We start from the raw sequence: 24,972 nt of genomic DNA on the forward strand, positions 1-24,972 counted from the left end.
AGCTGGTTCCCAGTCCCTGAGGGCAAGGCTAAGGCTCACTTTTATACATAGCCCCTTTTTTAAAATTGAACTTCTGGTGTTTGAATTTAATATTCAACATGAAGTCTGAGTCCCCACAATCAGAAGGGCAGGGGGATGTGGAATGCCTATGAAGCATTCTTTTCTTCTCCTACTTCTGTGACTAAAAAAGACCCTTGATGTAACGTAGTATGGTAAGTCTTATGTTCTTATTTTTCAAGCAGCAGTACCTCTCTTTCTAAAGTAATACACAGGGCCAGTGCAAGGGTAGTAGGTACCCTAGGTGACTTCAGTCTTGGGCCCAACATCTCCTACCTTGTTCGCGCCGCCCACTGTATGCTTCTTAGGGCCGCGTCTCTACTCCTCATTGCCGTGAGTGGCTCAGCTCATGGCACCACCTGCTCTTCGGTGTCCACTAAGGGTCAGGCCATAGTCGACTGCCTAAGTTCGCCTAATGAACGTGCTGGCCCTGTACTACTGCATTTTCTCAGATAAGTGCATGCAATAAAGTTGTTGCTCATTGGGTTCATTCCCACAAGGAAACCCAGCAAAAAACACTTGGAACCCTTATGGTAGGTTTATTATAAAATGTGTTGGGTTTGGTACTGGGGCCTCAGAAAGCCATAAGTAAACCGATGTGATATCCTGGATGAATGTCGGTATATAAAAATTTTAAATAAATAAATAAGTAAACTAAATTTACAATATACTAAACCTCCTATACCAAAACACCATTGCCAGCACAACTTTGCTTTGGTTGGATTTTATTCCAAGGCCTGACTGCCTAGATTTGAGAATTTGGGGTCGTAACAGGGCCAAATTGAATAAGCAGATATGTACTTGGCTGCTTGCGCATGGTGGGGTTCACGTTACCCATGTTTGGTCTTGGGATGCCTGTCCTGGTCTTTATGGCAAGGATGGGGGTTCACCTTTCTACTGTAGGTAATGTCAATACTATTCAGGAGGCTTTGGAGTATGTCCTTCAGCTTGTTTAGGCCCCATCTTTATTGTGGAGGTGAGGGGGCTGCCTGAGTCTTTACCGACCCGTGGCGGAGTTACCAGAGCCATGGATTTTGGGGGTGGGGCTGAGAGCAAGGAATCTGCTAGATGGTGGGTTTTCTTGTCTCTGGTTTGGAGTTGTATGTGACTGGGTTCAGTCACATGGATGGGACCCCTTGCTGGGCTGTGGTGGGGGTCCCTGTTAGTGGCAGGATGCTGCTGGTTATTACAGGTTTGGGGGCTTGTGACGGGAGCATCTTGCTACCATGAGGCTGATGATTCCTTGGCAGGGGGGAATTTGTGTTAGTGTTGTTGGCTCCGGTAATTTGAATGTTAAATAAAGTTGCGGCCTTCTTTGACTTCCAATCTGCCGTGTCTTCAGTATTATTTTGTTGTTGGTACTATTGTAAGGAGCTGAGCGAGAGGGGCCATCAGTCCTGGCTGCCCATATTATAGCACCAATACACATCCTGTTAGGAAACTAGAACAAATCATGTTGCTCTAAATCGCTATAGAGAAACTACAGCATAGTACAATCCCTCACCTCAGTCACTTATGCAGAATAAATAGACAATGTACAAGTAGAAATGTGCAGACAAAAACCACACAAAGCTAGACTGCAGTGACACATTGGAAAAACAGAAACCTCATCAAACACAAGCTTCTAGCTACCTGGACTAAGTAGGGAACCCATGGGAAATTCAGAAGGGCAGGAGCAGCACTCTGCCAGTGGTGGCCTGAATTTTGGAGGAGGCGGGGACAGCCATGGATCCTGTAACCTCCCTGCCCCCTCCAGCTGCCTTTAATTGTAGTGCAAGAAACAAACTCAGGGAGAGGAAGGAAAGGGCAAACAATTTTTCATCCAACTTTAATTCTGATTCCCACCTTTGTCCCACATTTGTTCCTTTCTCCAGGCTATCCCTTGGTACCTACACACACACTCTCTTCCTCTTCACTCCCTCCCTCTATCCCGCATGTGACAACCCCTCCCCCCTTAAAAACAAACATTCTTCACTACTCTCGTTACCTCTACCTGTCCGCTTAAACGCAATAGTGTGTAACGAACAGTTGCAGAGTTTCTCCAGCACTAGTTCTTTTCCTTTACTTTTACCGTTCTCTTGCTTGGATAGTAGCCATACAAGATTGACAGCAAGTTGGCAGAATTTACAGGTTAATATCCAAAGCACCAATGGGAACAATTCTGGATTTCTTTTCTATTAAAAACAAGGTAAAGGCACTGTATTTATGTCTTGCACACCTATTGCTGTGCAAGCCTGCTACCAGGAGCCGCTTAGGCAGCCCCACGGGAAGGGTTTCCTCGCGTCTTCCCACTGCAAACTGGGCCACAGAGCTGGTACTTCCTAACCGATGTCCAAACGCGGCACTACCATCAGCGTGGCAACGTGCGAGCCCTGGGACTCCACACAGTGACAGAACCGGTAGGAAGTTCACCTAGCGTCGGGCTACAGAACCGTGAGCCTGCGGGAAGAGGCGTGACCTCACAAGCAGCAGGAGACTGGCGGCTGACGGTCCGAATAGGGATAATACTAACGCACACGAGGGCAGCAGCGAGCGGAAATGGCTGGTCCGTACCACCTGGAGTCGAGCGGCCGGGGGAGGGGGCGGGGTCGAAGCCGGAGCTGCGCCCGCCGTTCACGCTGCATCGGCCAACAGCACAGCTTTCCTACTGACGTAACAGGACGGGCGCGCCGAAACTGGGGTCTGGGGCTCGTGACATCCCTCGCGGCTGCCGCCCCCCACCCCCCAGCCAAACAAACCGAAGAAGAAGAAGTGCTTTTCGGGTCTCGCGCTTTCGGCTCAGTATGGCGTCTTTTCAGGATGTGCTGGGGCTGCCGGCCGATGAGGTAAATATAGTAGAACGAGTGGGATGGTTGGTGCCGCTTTTGCTGCCTTCCGGGCTCCCTGCGTGGACCGGCCCAAGAGGGGTTGAGCTGTGTCACTGATCTGCTTTTTCTTGGACGCGAAGTCCGTGACCGTACCCTGCCCCAGACTCGAGGCCTAAGAACTGGTGATGCATCAGTGGTAGGGAAGGCTACTTGTAGTGTTGAAGGGAGATGGAGGATGGAGAGGCTGCTGAGAAGGGGAGTGTGGCAGGGTTGGTAATAGTGTTAAAGTACGGTATGTGTTCATTGTTCTGTAATCTTGAAATATAGAATTTGTGCCGTCTCCGTAGTGAAAGTGGAGTGGCTTGGGCAACAGTTATATTGGATCATTGTGTGGGAAATTATGATAATGCATTCGTTGTTGTTGTGTTTTCTGATTAAGTTGCTATGTACTGTATGATCTACTTATTTCTTATACTTATTACCCGCAATGTTCAAACTTGTTGATCTGTGTAGTGTACATAGTCAACATTCATAACTTTTCACATAAAAACAAAATAAAAACACTTAAACATAAAAACTATATAATGTCTGTTTAAAAAGGTAAGTTTTAGAAAATTTCCTAAAAAAAATTTCAAATTTTCCATTTTTTTGGGATCATTATTAATTTTGTTAAACATCATTGGGCCTTTTATAGAAAAAGCTCTGTTTTACGTTTCTTGATAGCCATAATCTTTAAAGTTTGGTTCTCTTAATACATTTTGCTCCATCAAAAGTAAAATGTGAACATTTACTATAGGTTTGTACTACATTTGCTAATGAATAATCTTCTACATGCACTGCTTTAAACAGTAATACCAGTGTTTTCAAATGTATTCTTTCAGTCATTCAAAAAACAATGATGCTGGAAGCAGAACAAACGGTAGTGATCGGTGTATCAAAGGATTCTTTATTGATACGGTATGTTGCCCGACTCTGGCCGAGTTTCGCTCCCGCAGGAGCTGCCTCAGGGGCTACTACAAAAGCAATATTAATAAAATTACAGACATACATATACAGTAGACAAACATAAATGTGTGTCAATACATGTAAATGTGCATATATGTCACAATATGAACAGTCTTTTTGTCCAATTTTGGAAAATATTGTTATATGATTTTATTATTTATTTTGATTTTAATATTTTACATGTATTGACACACATTTGTGTTTGTCTACTGTATATGTATGTCTGTAATTTTATTAATATTGCTCCTGTGGGAGCAAAACTCCGCCAGAGTCGGGCAACATATCAATAAAGAATCCTTTGATACACCGATCACTACCGTTTGTTCTTCTTTCAGTCACTGGCAGCCAGTGTAAATACTGCAAAACCGGGATTGTTTTGTTATGTATTGCATATTATTGCTATATACACATTGCATATGAGTTTTCCTGTTAAAAATCTCTCTGTATATTTATATATCTGTATATATATGAACTAACTGAAATTAAATTAGTTTAGAAATTTAAAATATTTATAAGATCCCATTTATTTGGGGGGGGGGGGGGGCGGGTTATTTTACAAGATGGTTTATTTTATTTATGTTAGTGATGAGATTACATTTTCTTTATTATTTCCAGAGTTGCCAAGGGGGAGCAGTTTTTAAGAGAGATTTTCAGTGTTTGCTTCCCCTCCTCTCCCAGACTAGCTGACCTGACTACCTATAAAACGTTCTCTTTCTAGTGGGCCGGTATAATAAGATGTGCTCAGTAGAGCGCACAGCTTAACTCAGTTATGCGTACATTTTTTTTTTTTTAGTAAACAACTACCAATGCAGCAAACGTTTGCGCACAGCACTGTGTGTATGGGTTAACGCCCTCTCATGCAGATTTCATGCTAACAATTGGGGAAGTGCAATAAGGCTGGGTTTTAAATCTTCGCGCGGCAGCCGCCATCTCTCCTTCTTCTTCTCTACGACCGAAGACCTGCGCGACCGGCGCCGGAGCCCCGTCGGGGGAGGGTCAGGTCAGTGCTCGCCCCCTCACCCGGGAGGCCCCAACGCCAGCCGCGTGCCGAGACCCTAAACCGGCTAAAGAAAATAAACTTTAAAAAAAACCGAGGGAACCGCGCAAAGGCCCGCCCACCAAAACGCCTTCAGCCTATCAGCAACAGCCCGGCTGGGTTTTAAATCTTCGCGCGGCAGCCGCCATCTCTCCTTCTTCTCTACGACCGAAGACCTGAGCGACCGGCGCCGGAGCCCCGTCGGGGGAGGGTCAGGTCACTGCTCGCCCCCTCACCCGGGAGGCCCCAACGCCAGCCGCGTGCCGAGACCCTAAACCGGCTAAAGAAAATAAACTTTAAAAAAAAACCGAGGGAACCGCGCCAAGGGCCCGCCCACCAAAACGCCTTCAGCCTATCAGCAACAGCCCGGCTGGGTTTTAAATCTTCGCGCGGCAGCCGCCATCTCTCCTTCTTCTTCTCTACGACCGAAGACCTGCGCGACCGGCGCCGGAGCCCCGTCGGGGGAGGGTCAGGTCAGTGCTCGCCCCCTCACCCGGGAGGCCCCAACGCCAGCCGCGTGCCGAGACCCTAAACCGGCTAAAGAAAATAAACTTTAAAAAAAAAACCGAGGGAACCGCGCCAAGGCCCGCCCACCAAAACGCCTTCAGCCTATCAGCAACAGCCCGGCTGGGTTTTAAATCTTCGCGCGGCAGCCGCCATCTCTCCTTCTTCTTCTCTACGACCGAAGACCTGCGCGACCGGCGCCGGAGCCCCGTCGGGGAGGGTCAGGTCAGTGCTCGCCCCCTCACCCGGGAGGCCCCAACGCCAGCCGCGTGCCGAGACCCTAAACCGGCTAAAGAAAATAAACTTTAAAAAAAAACCGAGGGAACCGCGCCAAGGCCCGCCCACCAAAACGCCTTCAGCCTATCAGCAACAGCCCGGCTGGGTTTTAAATCTTCGCGCGGCAGCCGCCATCTCTCCTTCTTCTTCTCTACGACCGAAGACCTGCGCGACCGGCGCCGGAGCCCCGTCGGGGGAGGGTCAGGTCAGTGCTCGCCCCCTCACCCGGGAGGCCCCAACGCCAGCCGCGTGCCGAGACCCCAAACCGGCTAAAGAAAATAAACTTTAAAAAAAACCGAGGGAACCGCGCCAAGGCCCGCCCACCAAAACGCCTTCAGCCTATCAGCAACAGCCCGGCTGGGTTTTAAATCCCTCGCCCTGCTAGGCGCCGCGCGCCGAACGCCGCGCGCCGAAGGAGCGCAACAAAGGGGCCTGCCCCTTTGTGTGCCCCTTCGTGTAGCCCCGCAGGACAGCCCTAACATAGAAACCTGATACAGCTCAGCCCTTCAGTTTCTCACGCTGGTCAACCTCCGCACCCCACATCATTGAGTTTTCAATCTCTCCCTCCAACTGGGAGCTATTGTAATCTGTAAAAAATCCCTTTAAAACTCTACTTCCTGCTCCTACACTGCAGAACGTCCAGAGAAAGTGTACTACCGCACTCAGCTTTCAACTAGCATCAGACAACTTCCTCCAAGCACTCAGCTTTCAACCAGCACGCTGAGTCTGATGCTGATTCTGACGCCAAACCTAAACAAATAAAAAGTGACCTTCCCAGGACCGAATCACCGCTAGCACAAAAGGGCCTACCCCTATGTGCACCTCTTCGTACACCCCTGACGCATAATACATCCCCATAACCATCATCATCCACCTCTCGTCTTCAAATACCAGTTCTTCAATTTCACTCGACTATTCTCTAAGTCTACAAGTAATCCGCAATCATTCTTCACCTCTCATTCAAGCCTCAGTCACAATCAACCACCGTGAATATTCTTACCTCTCCACCCTATTCACATAGTAGATCTTTAACATTACTTTTCTATAATAATAATAAGACCTCCGACCTATTCTAACCATCATGCTCCGCGGTCTACCGATTCCGATTCTTCATCACAGGAGACACAATGCAACTAGTAACTTTCTTGGGACCTCTCATCCTCACACCTATAAAGCCCTCATTCCCATCATGGCTTCCCCTCTTACACAATTGCTTGGACTAACATTATTCTCACTATATCTATTCAACGCACAATCCATCACTAAAAAAACCCCCATTCTCAATGATCTTCTCCTAGAAGAAAATCCAGACGTATGCGCCATAACAGAAACTTGGCTCAAATCGACAGACACTGCTCTAATTAACCAACTACCTACACATTCATATGACTTCTTCTCCATTCCCCGACAGAAAAGAAAAGGTGGAGGAATTCTTCTTGCTACCAAAAAAGATTTGAATTTCACCCAATACTCTGTCAACTCTTCTACCAAACTGGAAATAGGCCTTTTCAAATCAAACCATCTCCAAATTCTTCTTGTATATGCCCCCCCAGGCCTTCTCGACCTAGATGCCTCTCCTCTTCTGGAACTAATAGTCTCCCACATTAATTTAGATTCTCCAGCAATTATACTTGGTGACTTCAATTTACATGTCAACAATCCATCTCTATCTACAAATGGGAAAACTTTCATTACAGCCTTGTCTGCTTTAGGTTTCAATCAGATTATCAAGAAACCCACTCATAAAGCAGGTCATACATTGGACCTTATCTTCACCAATTCTGGTATCTCTAACTCAACTCAACCGATCTGCGAACCAGTACCCTGGTCGGACCACTCTCTAATCTCGACCACCATCACACTGGCACAAAAAAAACAGCATTCCGCCCCTCAACAACAATTCTCCTACAGGAAAATATGTGCATCCGAGGACCTCCACAACCACCTAGTCTTAGAACTACCCCACATGGACCTTTCCTCTCCAAATTCGGCACTTCACTCATGGAATAATATTACAGAAACTGCAGCTAATAAACTCTGTCCTCTAACAACAAAAAAACTAAAACACAATATTCCAAAAAAACAACCTTGGTTTAATGAAGAACTACAAAATCTAAAACTTTCCCTCAGACGGAACGAAAGCAAATGGCGCAAATCCCCTTCAGCGTCCACCCTTTCTACCTACAAAACTGCTCTCCACAATTACAAAAATTCCTTGCAAAAAATCAAAAGAGACTTCTATGCTCATAAGATCCATCATATGATCTTTGATGCTAAAGCCCTTTTTACCTACGTCTCCAATTTAACTCAAATCCAAACACCTGACATTCCATTTAACAAAGCACAAGAAAAGGCAGAGGAGCTTGCTCTCTTCTTCAATAACAAAATAGCTAACCTCCTTTCTAAAAATTCGCCCAATACTTCTTCCCCCTACAGTACCTATATACACCATAACAAATACATCTCACTCAACTCATTTGAACCAACTACAACTTCTGAGATCCTTAGAATACTGAAAAAGATGAAACCATCGACACACCCTTTAGACCAAATCCCTTCCAAATTACTCCTCCTTATTCCGGATACTATATCCAAAGCTCTGGCAGACATAATAAACTGCTCTTTATCTAAAGGACTCTACCCTGACGACCTTAAAATGGCATCAATCAAACCGCTCTTGAAAAAACCAAAGTTAGACCCAGACGACCCCTCCAATTTTCGCCCTATCTCAAACCTCCCATTCATTGCTAAAGTCATGGAAAAACTGGTTAATTCTCAATTATCAGACTACCTGGAAGACCACAAAATTCTCTACCCTTCACAACATGGCTTCAGGAAATCGTTAAGCACAGAATCTCTACTAATTTCCTTAACAGACTACCTCATCCTAGGCCTAGATAAAGGCCAGTCCTACCTTTTGATTCTCTTGGACCTCTCAGCCGCCTTTGATACTGTTAACCACTCTATGCTCCTTAACCAACTATTGAACATCGGCATAACAGGCTCTGCACTGTCCTGGTTCCACTCATTCTTGAAAAACAGAGGCTTCAAGGTAAAAATACACAGTAAAGAATCTAAACGCTACCCTTCATCTCAAGGAGTTCCACAAAGTTCATCCCTCTCTCCCACCCTCTTTAACATCTACCTCCTCCCTCTCTGCCATCTATTAAACAACTTGAACCTTAAACACTACCTTTATGCAGATGATGTCCAGATTGTGATACCAATTAAAGAATCCATTAAAAAAACCCTCGATCTTTGGGAATATTATCTGCAAGAAATCAACTCCCTCCTTTCCAGTATGAATTTAATCCTAAATTCCTCAAAAACGGAACTCCTTCTAATATCATCTGAGATTAGCCACACCCCTACAATCCCTCCAACTAATCTACAAACAACAAAAGTAAGAGATTTGGGCGCAATCATCGATAACAGGCTTAACTTAAAAGCATTCATAAACCAAACCACTAAAGACTGCTTTCATAAACTGAATGTTCTAAAAAGAATAAGACCTCTGTTCCACATCCATGACTACAGGACTATCCTACAAGCAATAATCTTCTCCAAGTTAGACTATTGCAATTCTTTATTATTAGGTACCCCCATCAACACATACCAAACCGCTACAAATGGTTCAAAATACGGCAGCTAGAATTCTAACAAATACAAGGAGAAGAGAGCACATCACCCCGATCCTTAAAGATTTACACTGGCTGCCAATCCATTTCAGAATTCTTTATAAGTCAATCACCATAATCTATAAATCCATCCAACAAATCGCTCCTCTCAACCTACAAATCCCTTTCATAAAGCATACTTCCTCCAGACCCATAAGAGAGTACTACAAAGAGTCTCTGCAGGTACCACCTTCCAAAACTTCCCTCCATATAACTTATAGAGATAGGGCTTTCTCCACAGCAGGACCCACTCTTTGGAATTCCATACCAACGGAACTTAGACAAGAACCCTGCTTATTGACATTTAGAAAAAGACTCAAAACATGGCTTTTCAAACAAGCCTTCCCAGACTCAGACTAAAAACAATTCTCTCCGATATTCAAATTCCAAGCAACAATTCTCTTTTATAACCATCCTGATAATCTTCCCCTACACTTTATAAACATCCAGAATCTTCATTACTTATGTTTTCTTCCTCATTGTTAAAAACTGCATTTTTGAACTGAACAATTCATTGTAAATCATTCACTTCCATCTTTGGAAACTTTACCATTCTACAGGTTAATACAACATGTTAAAGTTCCTATCTTTTCTTCTTCTTACTCCTAGTTGTACGTATCCTTGTTTATTGTAACTGTATTTATAATATGTATATTACATATTTGGTTCTATGTTCCAGTTATTACCCCATTGTTTACTGTAAACCGGCTTGATGTGATGTTATCACGAATGCCGGTATAGAAAAAATCAAAATAAATAAATAAATAAAATAAGGTGCATTCAATGCACAGTTTTACCCAGAGTTGTGCATTCATTTTGTGCACGTAAACCTTACAGTTGATGTAACAAAGAGAAAACTGTGTCCAGCTTAATGCCCTCGCATGGAAATGCAGAAAGGTATGTTGTTGTCTTAGCTCAAGGTTTTTTAGCACTAGAAATTTTACTCCTGGTCACAGATGAAATAAAGTTTCCAATGTTGCTGTGTTGGCACTTTTGCAGTGTATTTATTGCTTGGTATTAGCCATCAAAATTGAAAATTCTGGTGAAGTTCCCAAGTATTAAAAATAAAACAAAACAAAATCAGGGTTTCCTTCCTTTTTTTCTTTTCTCGTAAGTACTCAGAGGTAATATTTTAGTTATCTTTTATGCATATTTTCCTTACTGGTACACACATTTTTTTGTGCGGTAAACATGGTATATTTGCACAGATCATATTTTTATGCATGCTAAACATTTTTCTTTATGCACATTTTCAGGTTTGTACACATTTTTAAACTCCCAATGCATTAGTAAACTATTAGCTTACTGCACAGGGAGTTAAACAATTTTTATAGCAAAATGCATTAAGAATTTCAGTGCACAGTTTTAATGCTCAGCTTGTTATATTGGCCTGTGAATAGGCTGTCTCTCCAGATGGACAGGCTGGCTGAAATGTACTTACTGTCTCCAATGGTGTCTTCTGGGCTGGCTAGATGGGCTGTCTGGCTGAAATGCTCTCTTTTTCTTTCTGGTGCCTTATGGATTTGCTGGCTTTCTAACTTTGTCTCTCTCTGGACAGGATGGCTAGCTGGTTCTCTTGCTCCAAATGGGTTGGCTGATTCTCCGATGACACATCTTTTTGACAGGCTGGCTGTCTTTCTCTTTTGCTCTCTGGATGAGGTGGTTTTCTCTCTTGCCAGACAGACTGCTTTCTTCCCTCATAAATATCTTCTAGACCAGTGTATTTAATTGAGAATTAAAACATCTTTCTTTCCTCACAAAAAAAACTTCATTTTATTTATTTGTTCAAATATAATTGATCGCCACATCAGAAATTACCCATGTACAGTAAAAATACATAAATAGTAGTTTAATCATTGCACACATCAGTGCAAATAGAAATTACAATAAAAAATAAATATTAACATCAAAACACAAATAGTTTTGTTAATTTATACTAACTTCAATCATAAACAATACCCTAACAAGGCAGCAAAACATTTATTTATTTATTTAGAACTTTTATATACCGACATTCAAATGAATATCACATCGGTTTACAGACAACAGTGGAAAATAATAGTTACATCTAACAGGGATATCGAGAGGAACAGAGGAGAAGGAGAAAAAGGTCAGGGAGACCTAGAGAGAGAGCAGTAGAATATAGAAGGAGGATACAGTAATTCTATTACAAATTAATTTACAGTAATTATATTACAATTGTTACAAGGCTATATGGTCCGGAGTATGGGAGGATTAAGTAAATGCTTGTTTGAACAGCCAGGTTTTTAACTTTTTTTTTAAGGTTATTGTACAATGTTCTTGGCGTAGATCAGATGGCAGATCAGCTAAGGACAGGGCTCGTTCTCTGGTAGAGGTGAGCTGGGTAAGTTTGTGAGAAGGAGTTGACAGGGTACCTAAGTAGGCAGATCTGGTTGGTCTGCTGGAGGGATGGTAATGGAGTGAATCATTGAGCCAATGAATCTCTTTATTGTGCAGGGTTTTGTGGATAATTGTTAGGCTTTTATGAAGGATTCTAGCTGGGATTGGGAGCCAGTGGAGATCTCTGAGGATTGGGGTGATGTGGTCCGATCTGCGTGAGTTGGTGAGGATTCTAGCTGCTGCATTTTGCAGCATTTGAAGTGGTTTGATTGTGATTGAGGGCAGGCCCAAGAGTAGGGCATTGCAGTAGTCGATCTTTGTGAATAGGGTGGCTTGGAGGAATGTCCGGAAGTTGTTGTGGTGTAGTAGGGGTCTTAATTCATAATCATACATCCACCTGGCTCTGCTCACTACTACGCATCTACAAACCAACGTGACATTTAAGATCACTTAATCAAAATCTACTAGATATCCCTTCTCCCAAACAAGCCAGACTAGATCTCACCAGAAAGAGAGCCTTTTCAATAGCCGGACCAATACTCTGGAATTCTCTACCAAACCATCTCCGTTCAATATCCAATCCCTCTCATTTCAAAAAATCTCTTAAAACCTACCTCATCTAACTAAACTGTTACCAATACCCAATCTACATTTACAAAGTTACTTCCACTCTCCATAACTCTCACCTTATACAATCTATAATTATAAAACATACTCATTCTCTCCATAAATTCTCACCCCATACTTTCTTTAATCCTTCCCTCCCTCCCTCCCCTTATAATATTTATTTTATTTACTTATTTATTTAACATTTTTCTATACCGAACTTCATGACAAGCTTCATATCAGGCTGGTTTACATCAAACTTACAGGTCGATACAGTAACGTGCGGTTGAAGATTTCCCGTCTGTAACATGCTGGGAGCGCACAATACAGACGAGTAAGGCGATCCAGCGATACAGTCTCCAGTTTCACGCGTCCGTAGCGCTTCTTAAAATAGACACATAACCCTTTCCGCACGCAGCATGTATATGATGTGTAAATGAACGAATTAGCTGTATAATGAAGGAATTAGCTATTCCCCTCCGATACTGTAACGGGCGCTGATATTATCTCCTTAGTAACCCGCTGTTTTGCCGCGGCCTTAACGTGTTAGTTTACCGCCTCCCCCTAGTAGGTGTTAGGACTGTGAGTCTTGTAACAAATCCATCGACACCACTTAAGATACTCAAACACAATAAAAACCAATAAAAAAAAAAAAGCGATACAGAGATGATCGAGAAAATGTAATGCTGTGGGACACATAAAAACCTGTCAGAAAAAAAAATAAATTTTAAATACCTGTCACTTTCCGAATCGTGCGGTCATCCAGGCAGCGGCGGGAGCCGGAGGGCCGCGTGGGTCCAGGCGGCCGGCGGCGGGAGCCGGGTGTTCGATCGAGGCCGCGGGCGGGTGGGCGCGTGTTCGATCGAGGCCGCGGGGGCGGGTGGGCGCGCGTTGGTTTCAGGCGGGCAGCGGCGGCGGGATCCGGGGGGGGGGGGGGGCTCGTGTTCAATCTAGGCCGCGGGCCAGGTCGCACAGGCGCGCATTCATTCAGGCGGAGGGAGCCGGCGGCGAAAGCGGCCTCCGGCAGCCCCCACCGGCAGTGAATGAATGCGTGCCTGTGCGACCCGTGCGATTCGGCGCTCAAGGCGTGACGTCACGGCATGTGACTGCCTTGAGCACCATCGCACGGGTCGCACAGGCGCGCATTCATTCACTGCCGGTGGGGGCTGCCGGAGGCCGCTTTCGCCGCCGGCTCCCTCCGCCTGAATGAATGCGCGCCTGTGCGACCCGGCCCGCGGCCTAGATTGAACACGCGCCCACCCGCCCCCGGATCCCGCCGCCGCTGCCGCCGCCCGCCTGAAACCAACGCACGCCCACCCGCCCCCGCCGCCTGGATGAACAGGCGCCCACCCGCCCGCGGCCTCGATTGAACACGCGCCCACCCGCCCCCCGGATCCCGCCGCCGCCCGCCTGAAACCAACGCGCGCCCACCCGCCTCCGCCGCCTGGATGAACAGGCGCCCACCCGCCCGCGGCCTCTATCGAACACGCGCCCACCCGCCCGCGGCCTCGATCGAACACCCGGCTCCCGCCGCCGGCCGCCTGGACCCACGCGGCCCTCTGGCTCCCGCCGCTGCCTGGATGACCACACGATTCGGAAAGTGACAGGTATTTAAAAAATTTTATTTTTTTTTATAACATTCAGGTTTTTACATATTTTTGGTTTTTTGTTTTTTTACACTTCCTGGTGCCTGTCATTTCAAATGACATTTGAAATGACAGGTACCAGCGCACCCAGGTTACTGTATAGGCGCTGTAATAAGCGCCTATACAGTAAAATGGGTTGCGCGGGCCTAACCCTTCCCTAACGCTTCACAGCCGCGGCATGCATTTGCATGCAATTAGAAGAGAGTATCAGGCGCTAGGTCAAGAGAACTGTGCGTGCGGGGAGGAAGGGTGCGCCTGGCAATGCCGCACTCTTTCTGCCGCGGTTTTAGAGTATCGATCTGTTAGGGATTAACTGAACATAACCATATAACAGGAAGGCCGAAGCGCAAGTACAAATAACAGGGAGAATGAACTTGGGGGCAAGAGTAGCCAGGAAATAAAGGACAGAAAAAAACTGGAGAATGAGAACATATGAAAATACAGTGGCTGGGTCGGTCATACAACCTCTATATTTCACATTCTCTACCTATCCATTCCCCCAAAATAATAAGCCCCATGGCACCAAAAAACCCTTTTTATTTATAAAAGCCTTAATGCTAGCACTCTGACTAGCCATTGACTATTTTATGTAAAATTTAAAAAATTCCATTTTATTTTGATTATTTTATGTTTTATTTTTATCTTTGTGAACCGTTTTTGACAAAAATTTATTTAAAAAAAAACGGTATATAAATGCTTTTAAATAAATAAATAAATTTCTTCAGTATATGTAGTTTATAGAAGCAATCCTTTGCTGTGTTTTTACAGGTTGAGGTGGTTATCCAGGGTGACCCCTAGATCTCTGACATGTTGTGAGAAGGAGTGGGGGGATGAGGGGAAGGGGGGTTGTGGTGGGCTGGGGAGATAAAAAGTAGTTTCTGAGGTGTTTAGGGCAAGGTTGAGGTTGGTGAGAAGACTGTTAATTGAAATGAGGCATTTATCCCAGGTTTTGAAGGCATTAGTCACGGAGTCGGTGACAGGGATGAGTATCTGAACGTCATCCGCATAGATGTAGTGTGTAAGACCAAGGTCTGCAAGGAGTCAGCATAGCGGTAGAAGGTAAATATTGAAGAAGGTTGGGGAGAGGGATGAGCCTTGAGGGACCCCATGCGATAACTTAACTGGGTTTGATTCGTGGTTGCCAATTTTGACTTTGTAGTGGCGGTTGTTTAGGAAGGATGTAAACCAACTCAGAGCTGAGCCTGAAATACCGATGTCGGAGAGACGGTTGATTAGAATATTATGGCTGACAGTATCGAAAGCAGAGGAGATGTCTAGCATGGCCAGAATGCATGGTTGGCCCTTGACATGCCCTTTGAGAATAGTATCTGTAAAAGAAATTAACAGGGTTTCCGTGTTAAAGAATTTCCGGAAACTGAATTGTGAAGGGAATAAAAGGCTGTGAGTTTCAAGGTGATCTATGAGCTGAGAGTTGACTACCCTTTCCATGAGTTTTGCTATGAATGATAAGTTAGAAATTGGTCTGAAATTGGCAGGAACTGCTGGGTCTAGATTTGGTTTCTTTAAAATAGGTTTGAGGATGGCTTGTTTCAGTTCAGAGGGGACCAGTCCAAGGGTGAGGGATTGGTTAATGATTTCTGATATGGGTTTGGTTATGATGTCAGAAGAGATTTTGTAGGGATGGAGTCTTCTGGGTGGGTGGAGGGCTTCATTTTCTTTAGGAGTTCTGTTATCTCTAAAGTAGAGGTGGGTTCGAAGGAGTCGAGGGTGGTGTTGGGGCTCTTCTGGATGGCATAAGTGAAAGGGGAGGAAGGGGGGAATTTCAAGATAAGGTTGGTGATTTTGGTATGGAAAAAGTTAGCTAATTCATTACATTTGTTTTTTGCATCTTTATCTGTGATGGTAGGAGGAGCCGAGTTTGTGAGGGATGATACATAAGCAAAGAGGGCTTTAGCATCGTATTGGTAGTTGTGGATTTTCTGAGCATAGTAATCTCTTTTGGTTTTCAAAATGGAAATTCTGTAGGTGTGAAGGGTGTGTTTGTAGGATACTAGAAGGGCATTAAATGCAAGCACCTTCCCGGACAGGCCATTCCTATGCTTCCAAATGGTTCAACAATTGAACTTATATATCTTCAGATTGTTCAGATAATAAGATCATAACAAACAGCCCAGCACATAGTCATAAAAATGCATAAGTGAAAACTCTTCACTGATTGTCTAATAATGCAGTAGTTAGGGATTTTCCTACATGTCGATTCAATCCCGCTCTCTACCAACTGCGAAGCATTCCTCACCTCTCTCAAGGCCATGGGCTTCACACAAATCATTAACAAGCCCACCCATAAAGCTGGGCATATTCTTGACCTCATCTTCATCAACTCCTGTTTTTCACCCTCTACCCCCCTGGAATGCACACCAGTCCCCTGGTCTGACCACTCTGTGAATACCATCACCCTCACAAGCAAGGAAAACCCCAAAGCACAACCCACTCAATCTACAGTTCACTACAGGAGATCTTGCTCCTCAGAAGTCCTCAGCGAGCATCTAACAAAGGAACTCCACAAACTAGAAGTCTCTGACCCCAACTCGGCACTCCGCTCATGGCTTAGTATCACAGAATCAATAGCAAACAAAGTATGCCCTCAGGCAGCCAAAAGAATCAAACAGACTCCTAATAGGAAACAACCATGGTTCTCTGATGAACTCAGAGAACTTAAACGAAACCTCAGACAAAGAGAAAACAAATGGCGCAAGACCCCGTGCCCGAGCACACTGAATGCATACAAATCAACCCTACACATATACAGAAACGCCACCCACCGAGCGAAAAAAGATTTCTACGGTCACAGAATACATGACCTCGTCTTTGATCCTAAGGCTCTATTCTTCTATGTATCAGAGCTCCCTAAAACCGCTACCCCATGCATCCCAGACGAACAGGCACAAGCAAAAGCAAACAAATTGGCAATTTTGTTCCACAACAAAATATCTAACTTTCCTAGCGTGTAGCAGATGGACTCAAAACAAATGGGTATAGTGTGCTCGTGCTAGCAGTTGGAGACGGATCTGACGTCAGCACGGGTACATATACCCCTGCAGGAAGTGCAGCCATTCAGTAATTTCCGTCTCCAAAGCAGTTTGGAGCTACCTCATGCTCGCTGAGCGTGTTTCCAAATTCTAACGACTAAATTCCTAGAAGAAACCTGTTGAAGCAAGCCCCGCACTCCTGTGGTGATACCTGGAGGTTCCTCACCCAGTTGAGTTTCCCGAGCTGACTTCCGTGGTCCCTCGGAAGCGAGAGCCTCGGTCCGGTGGCCGGTTCGCGGCAGGGACCTAGCCCCCGAGTGAGAAGGGCTCGGGCGCGGCTTGGCCCCTGAGCGAGACGAGTTCAGGCGCAGCCTGGAGGCAGCCTCGGTCCCGGCATGGACTTGGCCCCCGAGCGAGACGAGTTCGGGAGCGGCCTAGAGGCAGCGGGCACACTTCCTTATGCGCGGCGGTTGAAGGTACTCTTCCCCCCCGCAGCCGGAGACCGCCCGGGTCGCAGCCGGGAAGCGCCGAAGACAAGGTAAGGTGTATATCTTTACTTGGTCTCTGAGGAAGTGTGGACTAACTGGGCCTGCCTACGAGGCAGCACTCCAAGGAGGTCGCCATTTTGCCTGCCTACTAACCTTCGCCGATAGTTGCTTAGCTTAGCGCACGCGATAGGCGCCCGTTGTTAGCGCACGCGATAGGCGCCCGTTGTTAGCGCACGCGATAGGTGCCCGTTCGCACATTTATAAGTCGCCCGTGTATAGGCGCACATTTCTAAGACGCCATTCATAGGCGCATGTTGTTAAGCGCTCTTGTTAGGCGCACTTTATTGCGCGACACCGAATTTCAGGCGAATGGAGCATAAGAGAGCCCATGCGGCCGCAGAGCCGGCACCTCCAGAATCTGGCATGAAAGCTCTAAGCCTCTGCTCAGCATGCAACCTCAGAGCCACACAGAGCGAGGAAGCAGACTCACTATGTGCCCAATGTGAGGAGGCCATGGGAGTCCCAGGACAGGACCGGCCCCAGCCCAGCAGTTCCTCAGGGAGCACACCGGACTTAGCGGGCCGCGGCGAGCAACCAGGGAACCCGAGAGACCTGGTGCCCCTACGGCCAGATCCGGCTTCGCTTTCCTGGGTGGAATTATTCAAAGGGATTCACGCCTTTGTCCAGATGCAGTCTGCTCCTCGAATGGGTCTTTCCGTCCCGGTTGATCCGGTCCCTGGACCCTCGAGACCTAGGCGCAGCCACTCACCACCCGACAGCCCCGCTTATGGGGATTCGGATTGCTCCCAGGAAAGTGAGGAGCCCCCTGAGGAGGGTGAACTTCCCTCGGAGATAGAGCCATATCGGACCATGAGGCGCTTCTTTCGGAAAGAGGATCTTTCAGGCCTGGTCTCGCAATGCCTATCGGAACTGGCCATTCGGGGCCAGGATACCCCAGGGGATCCTAAAATGAACCCCTTGTTAGAGGGCCTGCGCCAACCGGCTCATCATTTTCCCCTCCTACAGGCAGCACAGCAGCTAATCGATCTGGAATGGAAGGCACCGGAGGCCTCATTTAAAGGGGGTCGGGCCTTGGCAGGCATGTACCCTCTGGATCCGGCGTCCAAGGAGCTGCTGGCGTGTCCCAAGGTAGACGCCATAGTTAACGCAATAGTGAAGCACACCACCATTCTGGTTGAGGGGGGAGCGGCCCTCAAGGATTCGCATGACCGACGCATGGACACCATTCTGAAACAAGCTTTTGAGGTAGCAGTCATGTCCCTACGAATCGCGACCTGCTGCACCGTGGTGACGCGCACCTGTCTATCACAGGCGAGAAACAACACCCAGGGAACAGACATGGAATCAGCTCTCACATTTCTCACTGACGCAGCCTCCGACCTCGTGCGTACGGCAGCCAAGGGAGTATCCTCTTCAGTGGCAGCCAGGAGACAGCTTTGGCTACGTAATTGGGCGGCCGACTCGTCCTCCAAGATACGACTCACAAGAATGCCCTTTAAAGGTTCCTTACTGTTCGGCAGCGATCTCGAGAACTGGGCTACTAAATGGGGGGGCCTCCCCATTACCCCGTCTACCAGAAGACAGGGCAAGGAGGAGCCAGCGTTCTTTTTCTAGACCATCTAGAGGTAGAAATTCGCAGCGCTTCAACCCTTACAGGACTCGCTATCGAGCACCTCGTTCCCAGGCCAGGAACCAGTCCTTTCGGACTAAGCACAACAAGAAGAGAACTGGCTCGGGTTCTGGCCCCGGCCGCACCCCACAATGACAATCAGCCGACCCATCCGGGGGTAGCAGCCATAGGGGGCAGGCTAACCCTCTTCTACCGCAGGTGGGTCGAGATTACTTCGGACCAGTGGGTCCTCGCCATCATCCGAGAAGGATATTACCTGGATTTCCTTCGGCTTCCGCCGAGCAAGTTTGTGGAATCTCCTTGTTCACCGCTCAAGGCAGCGGCACTAGAAGTGACCTTACAGAGGCTCCTGGCCCTAAAAGCCATAATCCCAGTACCTGCAGGAGAGATACATTCTGGGCATTATTCCATTTATTTCATAGTACCCAAGAAGGAGGGCACTTTTAGGCCCGTCCTGGACCTCAAGTCGGTCAACCGACACCTACGGGTCCCCAGCTTTCGCATGGAAACTCTGCGGTCTGTCAAGAATTCAGTACAGCCAGGGGAGTTTCTCACATCCCTAGATCTGTCAGAAGCCTATTTGCATATCCCAATCCATCGGGATCACCAGCGCTATTTACGCTTCAAAGTCCTGAATCAACACTTCCAGTTCCGAGCTTTACCCTTTGGGTTAGCCACCGCGCCACGGATCTTTACCAAGGTCATAGTAGTAGTGGCGGTGGCACTCAGGAAGGAGGGAATTCTCGTCCACCCCTACCTGGACGATTGGCTGATCAGGGCGAGGAGAGCCACCGGGGAACCAACAGAGTTATAGCTCTTCTGGAAAGCCTCGGATGGGTAGTCAACATAAACAAGAGCTCCCTACAGCCGTCCCAGTTGCTGGAATACCTAGGGGTCCAATTCAACACCCAAGAAGACAAGGTCAGCCTAACCTCCAAGAGAGAGGCAAAACTCCAGAGTCATCTGCAGGTCCTGCTGAGTGCCAGCCGGCCCACAGCTCGGGATTACCTACAGGTCCTCGGCTTCATATGAGACCACTTCAAAACGCCCTTTTATCTCGATGGAGCCCACGATCACAGAACTACACCGTACACCTGTCTCTACCGGCCAGAGTGCGGTATCAGCTATGGTGGTGGTTGCAGCCCGGCCACGTGGGCCGGGGGTCAAGAATGTCCTCCCCGACCTGGATCCTGCTCACTACAGATGCCAGCCTGAAAGGATGGGGAGCACACTGCGAGGAACTCACCGCCCAAGGGCGGTGGACCAGAGAAAAGTCAAGGTGGAACATCAACCGACTAGAGGCACGGGCAGTCAGGCTAGCATGCCTGCGATTTGCCCACAGACTTCGCAACAGAGCGGTCAGAGTGATATCAGACAACGCCACCACGGTGGCATACATCAATTGACAGGGCGGAACCAGAAGCCAACAAGTGTCCCTAGAAATAATGCCCCTGATGATTTGGGCAGAAGCAAATCTTCAGGACATCTCCGCCGTCCACATTGCCGGGAAGGACAACACGACGGCAGACTTCCTCAGCAGAGAAAGCCTAAACCCGGGGGACTGGCAGCTGTCGCCCACAGCTTTCCAGATGATTGTGGATCAGTGGGGGACGCCGGGCATGGACCTATTAGCAGACGGGTCCAACGCTCAAGTACCCAGATATTTCAGCCGCAGGCGGGATCCGCTATCCCAGGGGATCGATGCCCTGGTACAGCCGTGGCCTCAGGGTCTCCTGCTATATGCCTTTCCTCCGTGGCCCCTGCTGGGCGCCATTATACGCAAGATTCAGCATCACAGAGACCTAGTTCTTCTAGTGGCCTCGGACTGGCCAAGAAGACCCTGGTACGCAGACATGAGAAGACTACTGGCAGAGAATCCTCTACGCCTGCCTCCACACAGGGACCTGCTGCAGCAAGGTCCCATCCTCCACGAGGATCCGGCTCAATTCTCTCTTACGGTCTGGCCATTGAGAGGGCTAGACTGAAGAAAAGGGGATACTCAGGGCTGGTTATAGATACACTCCTCCGAGCACGCAAGTTCTCCACATCCCTAACATATATCAGGATCTGGAGAGTTTTTGAAGCCTGGTGCGACTCTCACGGCACCAATTCGCATGCCGCTAAGATTCCCATCATTTTGGACTTCCTACAAGATGGACTTCAGAAGGGTCTGTCCCTCAGCTCCATCAAGGTCCAGGTAGCAGCACTGTCTTGCTACGGTCCCAGGAGTGACGGCAACACCATTGCCAAACACCCAGACGTCTCACGTTTCCTGAAAGGAGTCAAACACATTCGCCCGCCACTGCAGTGGCCAGTGCCCTTGTGGAACCTCAACCTCATATTGGACTTTTTGGCGGGATCAGCCTTCAGGCCCCTTCGAGGCCTGCCCTCCGTTTGTTAACCTTGAAGATGGTATTCTTGCTGGCTGTGTGTTCAGCACGCCGCATCTCAGAGCTACAAGCACTATCCTGTCGTGATCCATTTCTCAGAATCGCTCCAGAGGCTATCCATTTTCGCACAGTTCCATCCTTTTTACCCAAGGTGGTCTCACACTTTCACCTCAACCAAACCATATCCCTGCCTACCACGGAAGGTTTGAAGAAGTCTGAGGAAGGTCGAATGCTACGCCATCTCGACATCGGCAGGCTTCTGTCCAGATACCTGGAAATGTCAGAAGCAGTACGAAAGACGGACCACCTGTTCGTCCTGCACAGCGGGCAGAAGCAAGGGGAAGCGGCCTCACGGCCAACCATCGCCCGCTGGATTAAAGAAGTTATCAAGGCAGCCTACATAGAGGTGGGAAAACCACCGCCTCTACAGGTCAAGACTCATTCTACCAGAGCACAATTGGTCTCTTGGGCAGAAGCTAAGCTGCTGTCGCCTGCAGAGATATGTAAAGCGGCGACGTGGTCCTCCCTCCATACCTTCTCCAGATTCTACCGTCTGGACGTCCAGGCCAGGGAGGACACGGCATTTGCGAGGGCAATCCTACACGGTCCTCGGGCAGCCTCCCGCCCAGTCCGGGAGTAGCTTTTGTACATCCCATTTGTTTTGAGTCCATCTGCTACACTCTAGGAAATGTAGAGATTACTTAGCTGATAATCTCGTTTTCCTTAGGGTATGCAGATGGACTCAGCATCCCGCCCGGCTGCCGGCATACATGGGGATTCACCGACTCACGGTAAGCCATGTTTTCTTATAATAGGCCATCCACCCTGCCGGGTGTCGACGCCTTCCGGTTGAGAACACTGGCGGTCTCCAGCTACTATCAATCGGTCAGGGTAATCCTGTTCATTTAATTGATCGGTCAGCTACAGCTTTTGCAAGGAAGATTACTGAATGGCTGCACTTCCTGCAGGGGTACATGTACCCGTGCTGACGTCAGATCCGTCTCCAACTGCTAGCACGAGCACACTATACCCATTTGTTTTGAGTCCATCTGCATACACTAAGGAAAACGAGATTATCAGGTAAGTAATCTCTACATTACTAACACTCCTGCCTGTAAATTCTACCTCCACTCACATCTCCAGCCCCCCCCCCCCCCCTCAAACTCCAGACCCTCACTGGATTCATTTGAATCTCTTATAAAGAAAATGAAACCCTCTTACCACCCTCTCGACCAAATTCCAACCAAGCTTCTTCTATCGGTGCCAGACTCCATCTCCAAGTACCTAGCCGACATCATAAACTGCTCACTATCTCAAGGAATCTTCCCGGACGTCCTAAAAATTGCCACCCTCAAACCCCTTCGTAAGAAAGCAAATCTAGATCCTAGAGAACCCAACAACTTCCGCCCCATTTCCAACCTACCTTTTCTAGCAAAGATCATAGAAAAAATAGTCAACACCCAATTATCAGAATTCCTGGAAGATCACAACATTCTCCACTCATCGCAATATGGATTTCGCAAAGCTCTAAGCACCGAATCCCTCCTCATCTCCCTCACAGATCATCTCATCATGGGTATGGACTCCGGTCAATCATTCCTTCTAATACTCCTCGACATCTCTGCAGCATTCGACACGGTGAATCACTCCACTCTCCTTAAACGACTTTCGGACATCGGGATAACAGGTACGGCCTTCAAATGGTTCGACTCCTTTCTCACGAACAGAGGCTACAAAGTAAAGATCAACAATAAGGAATCTCCGCTCATCAACACCACAAGACGTGTTCCACAGGGCTCCTTGCTGTCGCCTACACTATTCAACCTATACCTTCTTCCCCTGTGCCAACTGCTTATGAATCTTAAACTCAAACACTATCTCTACGCCGACGATGTCCAAATCCTGATCCCTATAACCAAATCCCTCACAAAAACACTGAAGTTCTGGGACAATTGCCTTCAAGATATCAACGACCTCCTTACTACCTTAAACCTTGTTCTTAACATGTCTAAGACAGAAATGCTCCTTATATCTCTCAACCACAAAGATAACACACATTCAAGTCACACCAACACCCTGGTCAGCCAAGCAAGAGACCTTGGAGTTATACTTGATAACCAGCTAAATCTAAAAAAGTTCATCACCAACACAACCAAAGACTGCGTCTTCAAACTTGATGTTAATGTTATTGCACCATTGTTTCTTGTAAACCGATATGATATGATTGGTATCATGAATGTCGGTATAAAAAAGCCCTAAATAAATAAAAATAAATAATCAATCCAGGGAATTCCTTAACTTATAGGCAACATGAAAAAAGGCTTTATTTTTGTAACCACTAATTTTACACCAGCATCTAAAGAAATGCATAGTAAAACTTAATTTGAAGAGCATAACTGTTTGGAAGGAAAATGCCAATTGTTATGATCCATAAAGTAGTTAGGTGTTGATTCAAATAAAAGTATAATAACTACTGCTCTGTGCATGTTACCGTCTCCTCCTCCCCCCCCCCCCCCCCCCCCCCCCCCGGTCTTCCGTGAAGGATAATAACTGCTGCTTCATACAGGTTACTGTTCCCCATGCCTTCTGTTAAGGGTATATACTGCTGCTCCACGCAGGTTACTTCCCTCCCCTCCCCCCACTCCCACCAGCTCATGCTTTCTGTTACGGGTAATAACTGCCACACCATATAGGTTACCCCAGTTAACACAGGTTACCCATTTTTTCTAGCTGTGTCTGACTTTTTTAAAACCTTGATGTAGCTGATCGAATTGAAAAAAAATATGATTTTGTTACAGATGTTAGTGAGTGACCATAGATGACTTAGAATCAACTAGGACTCCTAAGATGTCTGCTCACTTCTCTGAAGTACTTTGCGTTTCAAAACTAGAACACCACTATTAATATGAATGAAGATTTCAGAATCCATAGGACCTCTGGTTTCTGTATGTAAAGTTTTAACTGATCATCCAAGAAACTATTTTTGAAAGGCAGTTTTCCCACAGCCCCTTCTCTACTGAGGCCCTCCTTCAGATATAACCGTATTATCATGAGCGTACATCTAGAAACAGATCACCTCAGATTGACTAAGATCTGATAATGGCCTAAAACAGATTGAAAAGAATTGGAAGTAGAATAGCCCCTTGAAGTACCCCATAAGGCGAATACCTAGGAGAGGACAATTGCCCAGAAAAGAGCACCCGCTGTATGTAGTTTGGAAAACATGAATGAAATCAGTTAAAGCCAATACTCCTGATACTGTATGACCACAGACATCTGAATAGGATGATGTCCAAGGTCATCAGTATAACTACTGAATCTCAATCTTTTATGTAAAGAAAATAGAAAATCTATTAAAAAGAAGGGTAAAGGAGTTTCTGTACTGAAATATAAAGGAAAACCAGGCTGACACTGATTAAATGTTATTATCCAGGAATTTTTGAAACTGAAACACTACTTTCTCCACCATCTTAACTAA

The 24,972-nt window shown here is 46.8% G+C and overlaps 1 protein-coding gene across 1 annotated transcript in view; it reads left to right on the forward strand.

The window, feature by feature from the left end:
• The first annotated feature begins 2,595 nt into the window (after positions 1-2,595).
• NEDD4 (NEDD4 E3 ubiquitin protein ligase) overlaps positions 2,596-24,972 on the forward strand; it is a 582,598-nt gene continuing 560,221 nt past the window's right edge. Inside the window, exon 1 of the mRNA XM_029574322.1 lies at positions 2,596-2,882. Within this exon, the coding sequence (XP_029430182.1) occupies positions 2,841-2,882 (42 nt within the window). The 5' untranslated portion in view covers positions 2,596-2,840. The remainder of the gene's footprint in view (positions 2,883-24,972) is intronic.

The sequence above is a fragment of the Rhinatrema bivittatum genome, chromosome 13 (assembly GCF_901001135.1).
Source record: "Rhinatrema bivittatum chromosome 13, aRhiBiv1.1, whole genome shotgun sequence".
In the NCBI taxonomy this organism is placed as follows: Eukaryota; Metazoa; Chordata; class Amphibia; order Gymnophiona; family Rhinatrematidae; genus Rhinatrema; species Rhinatrema bivittatum.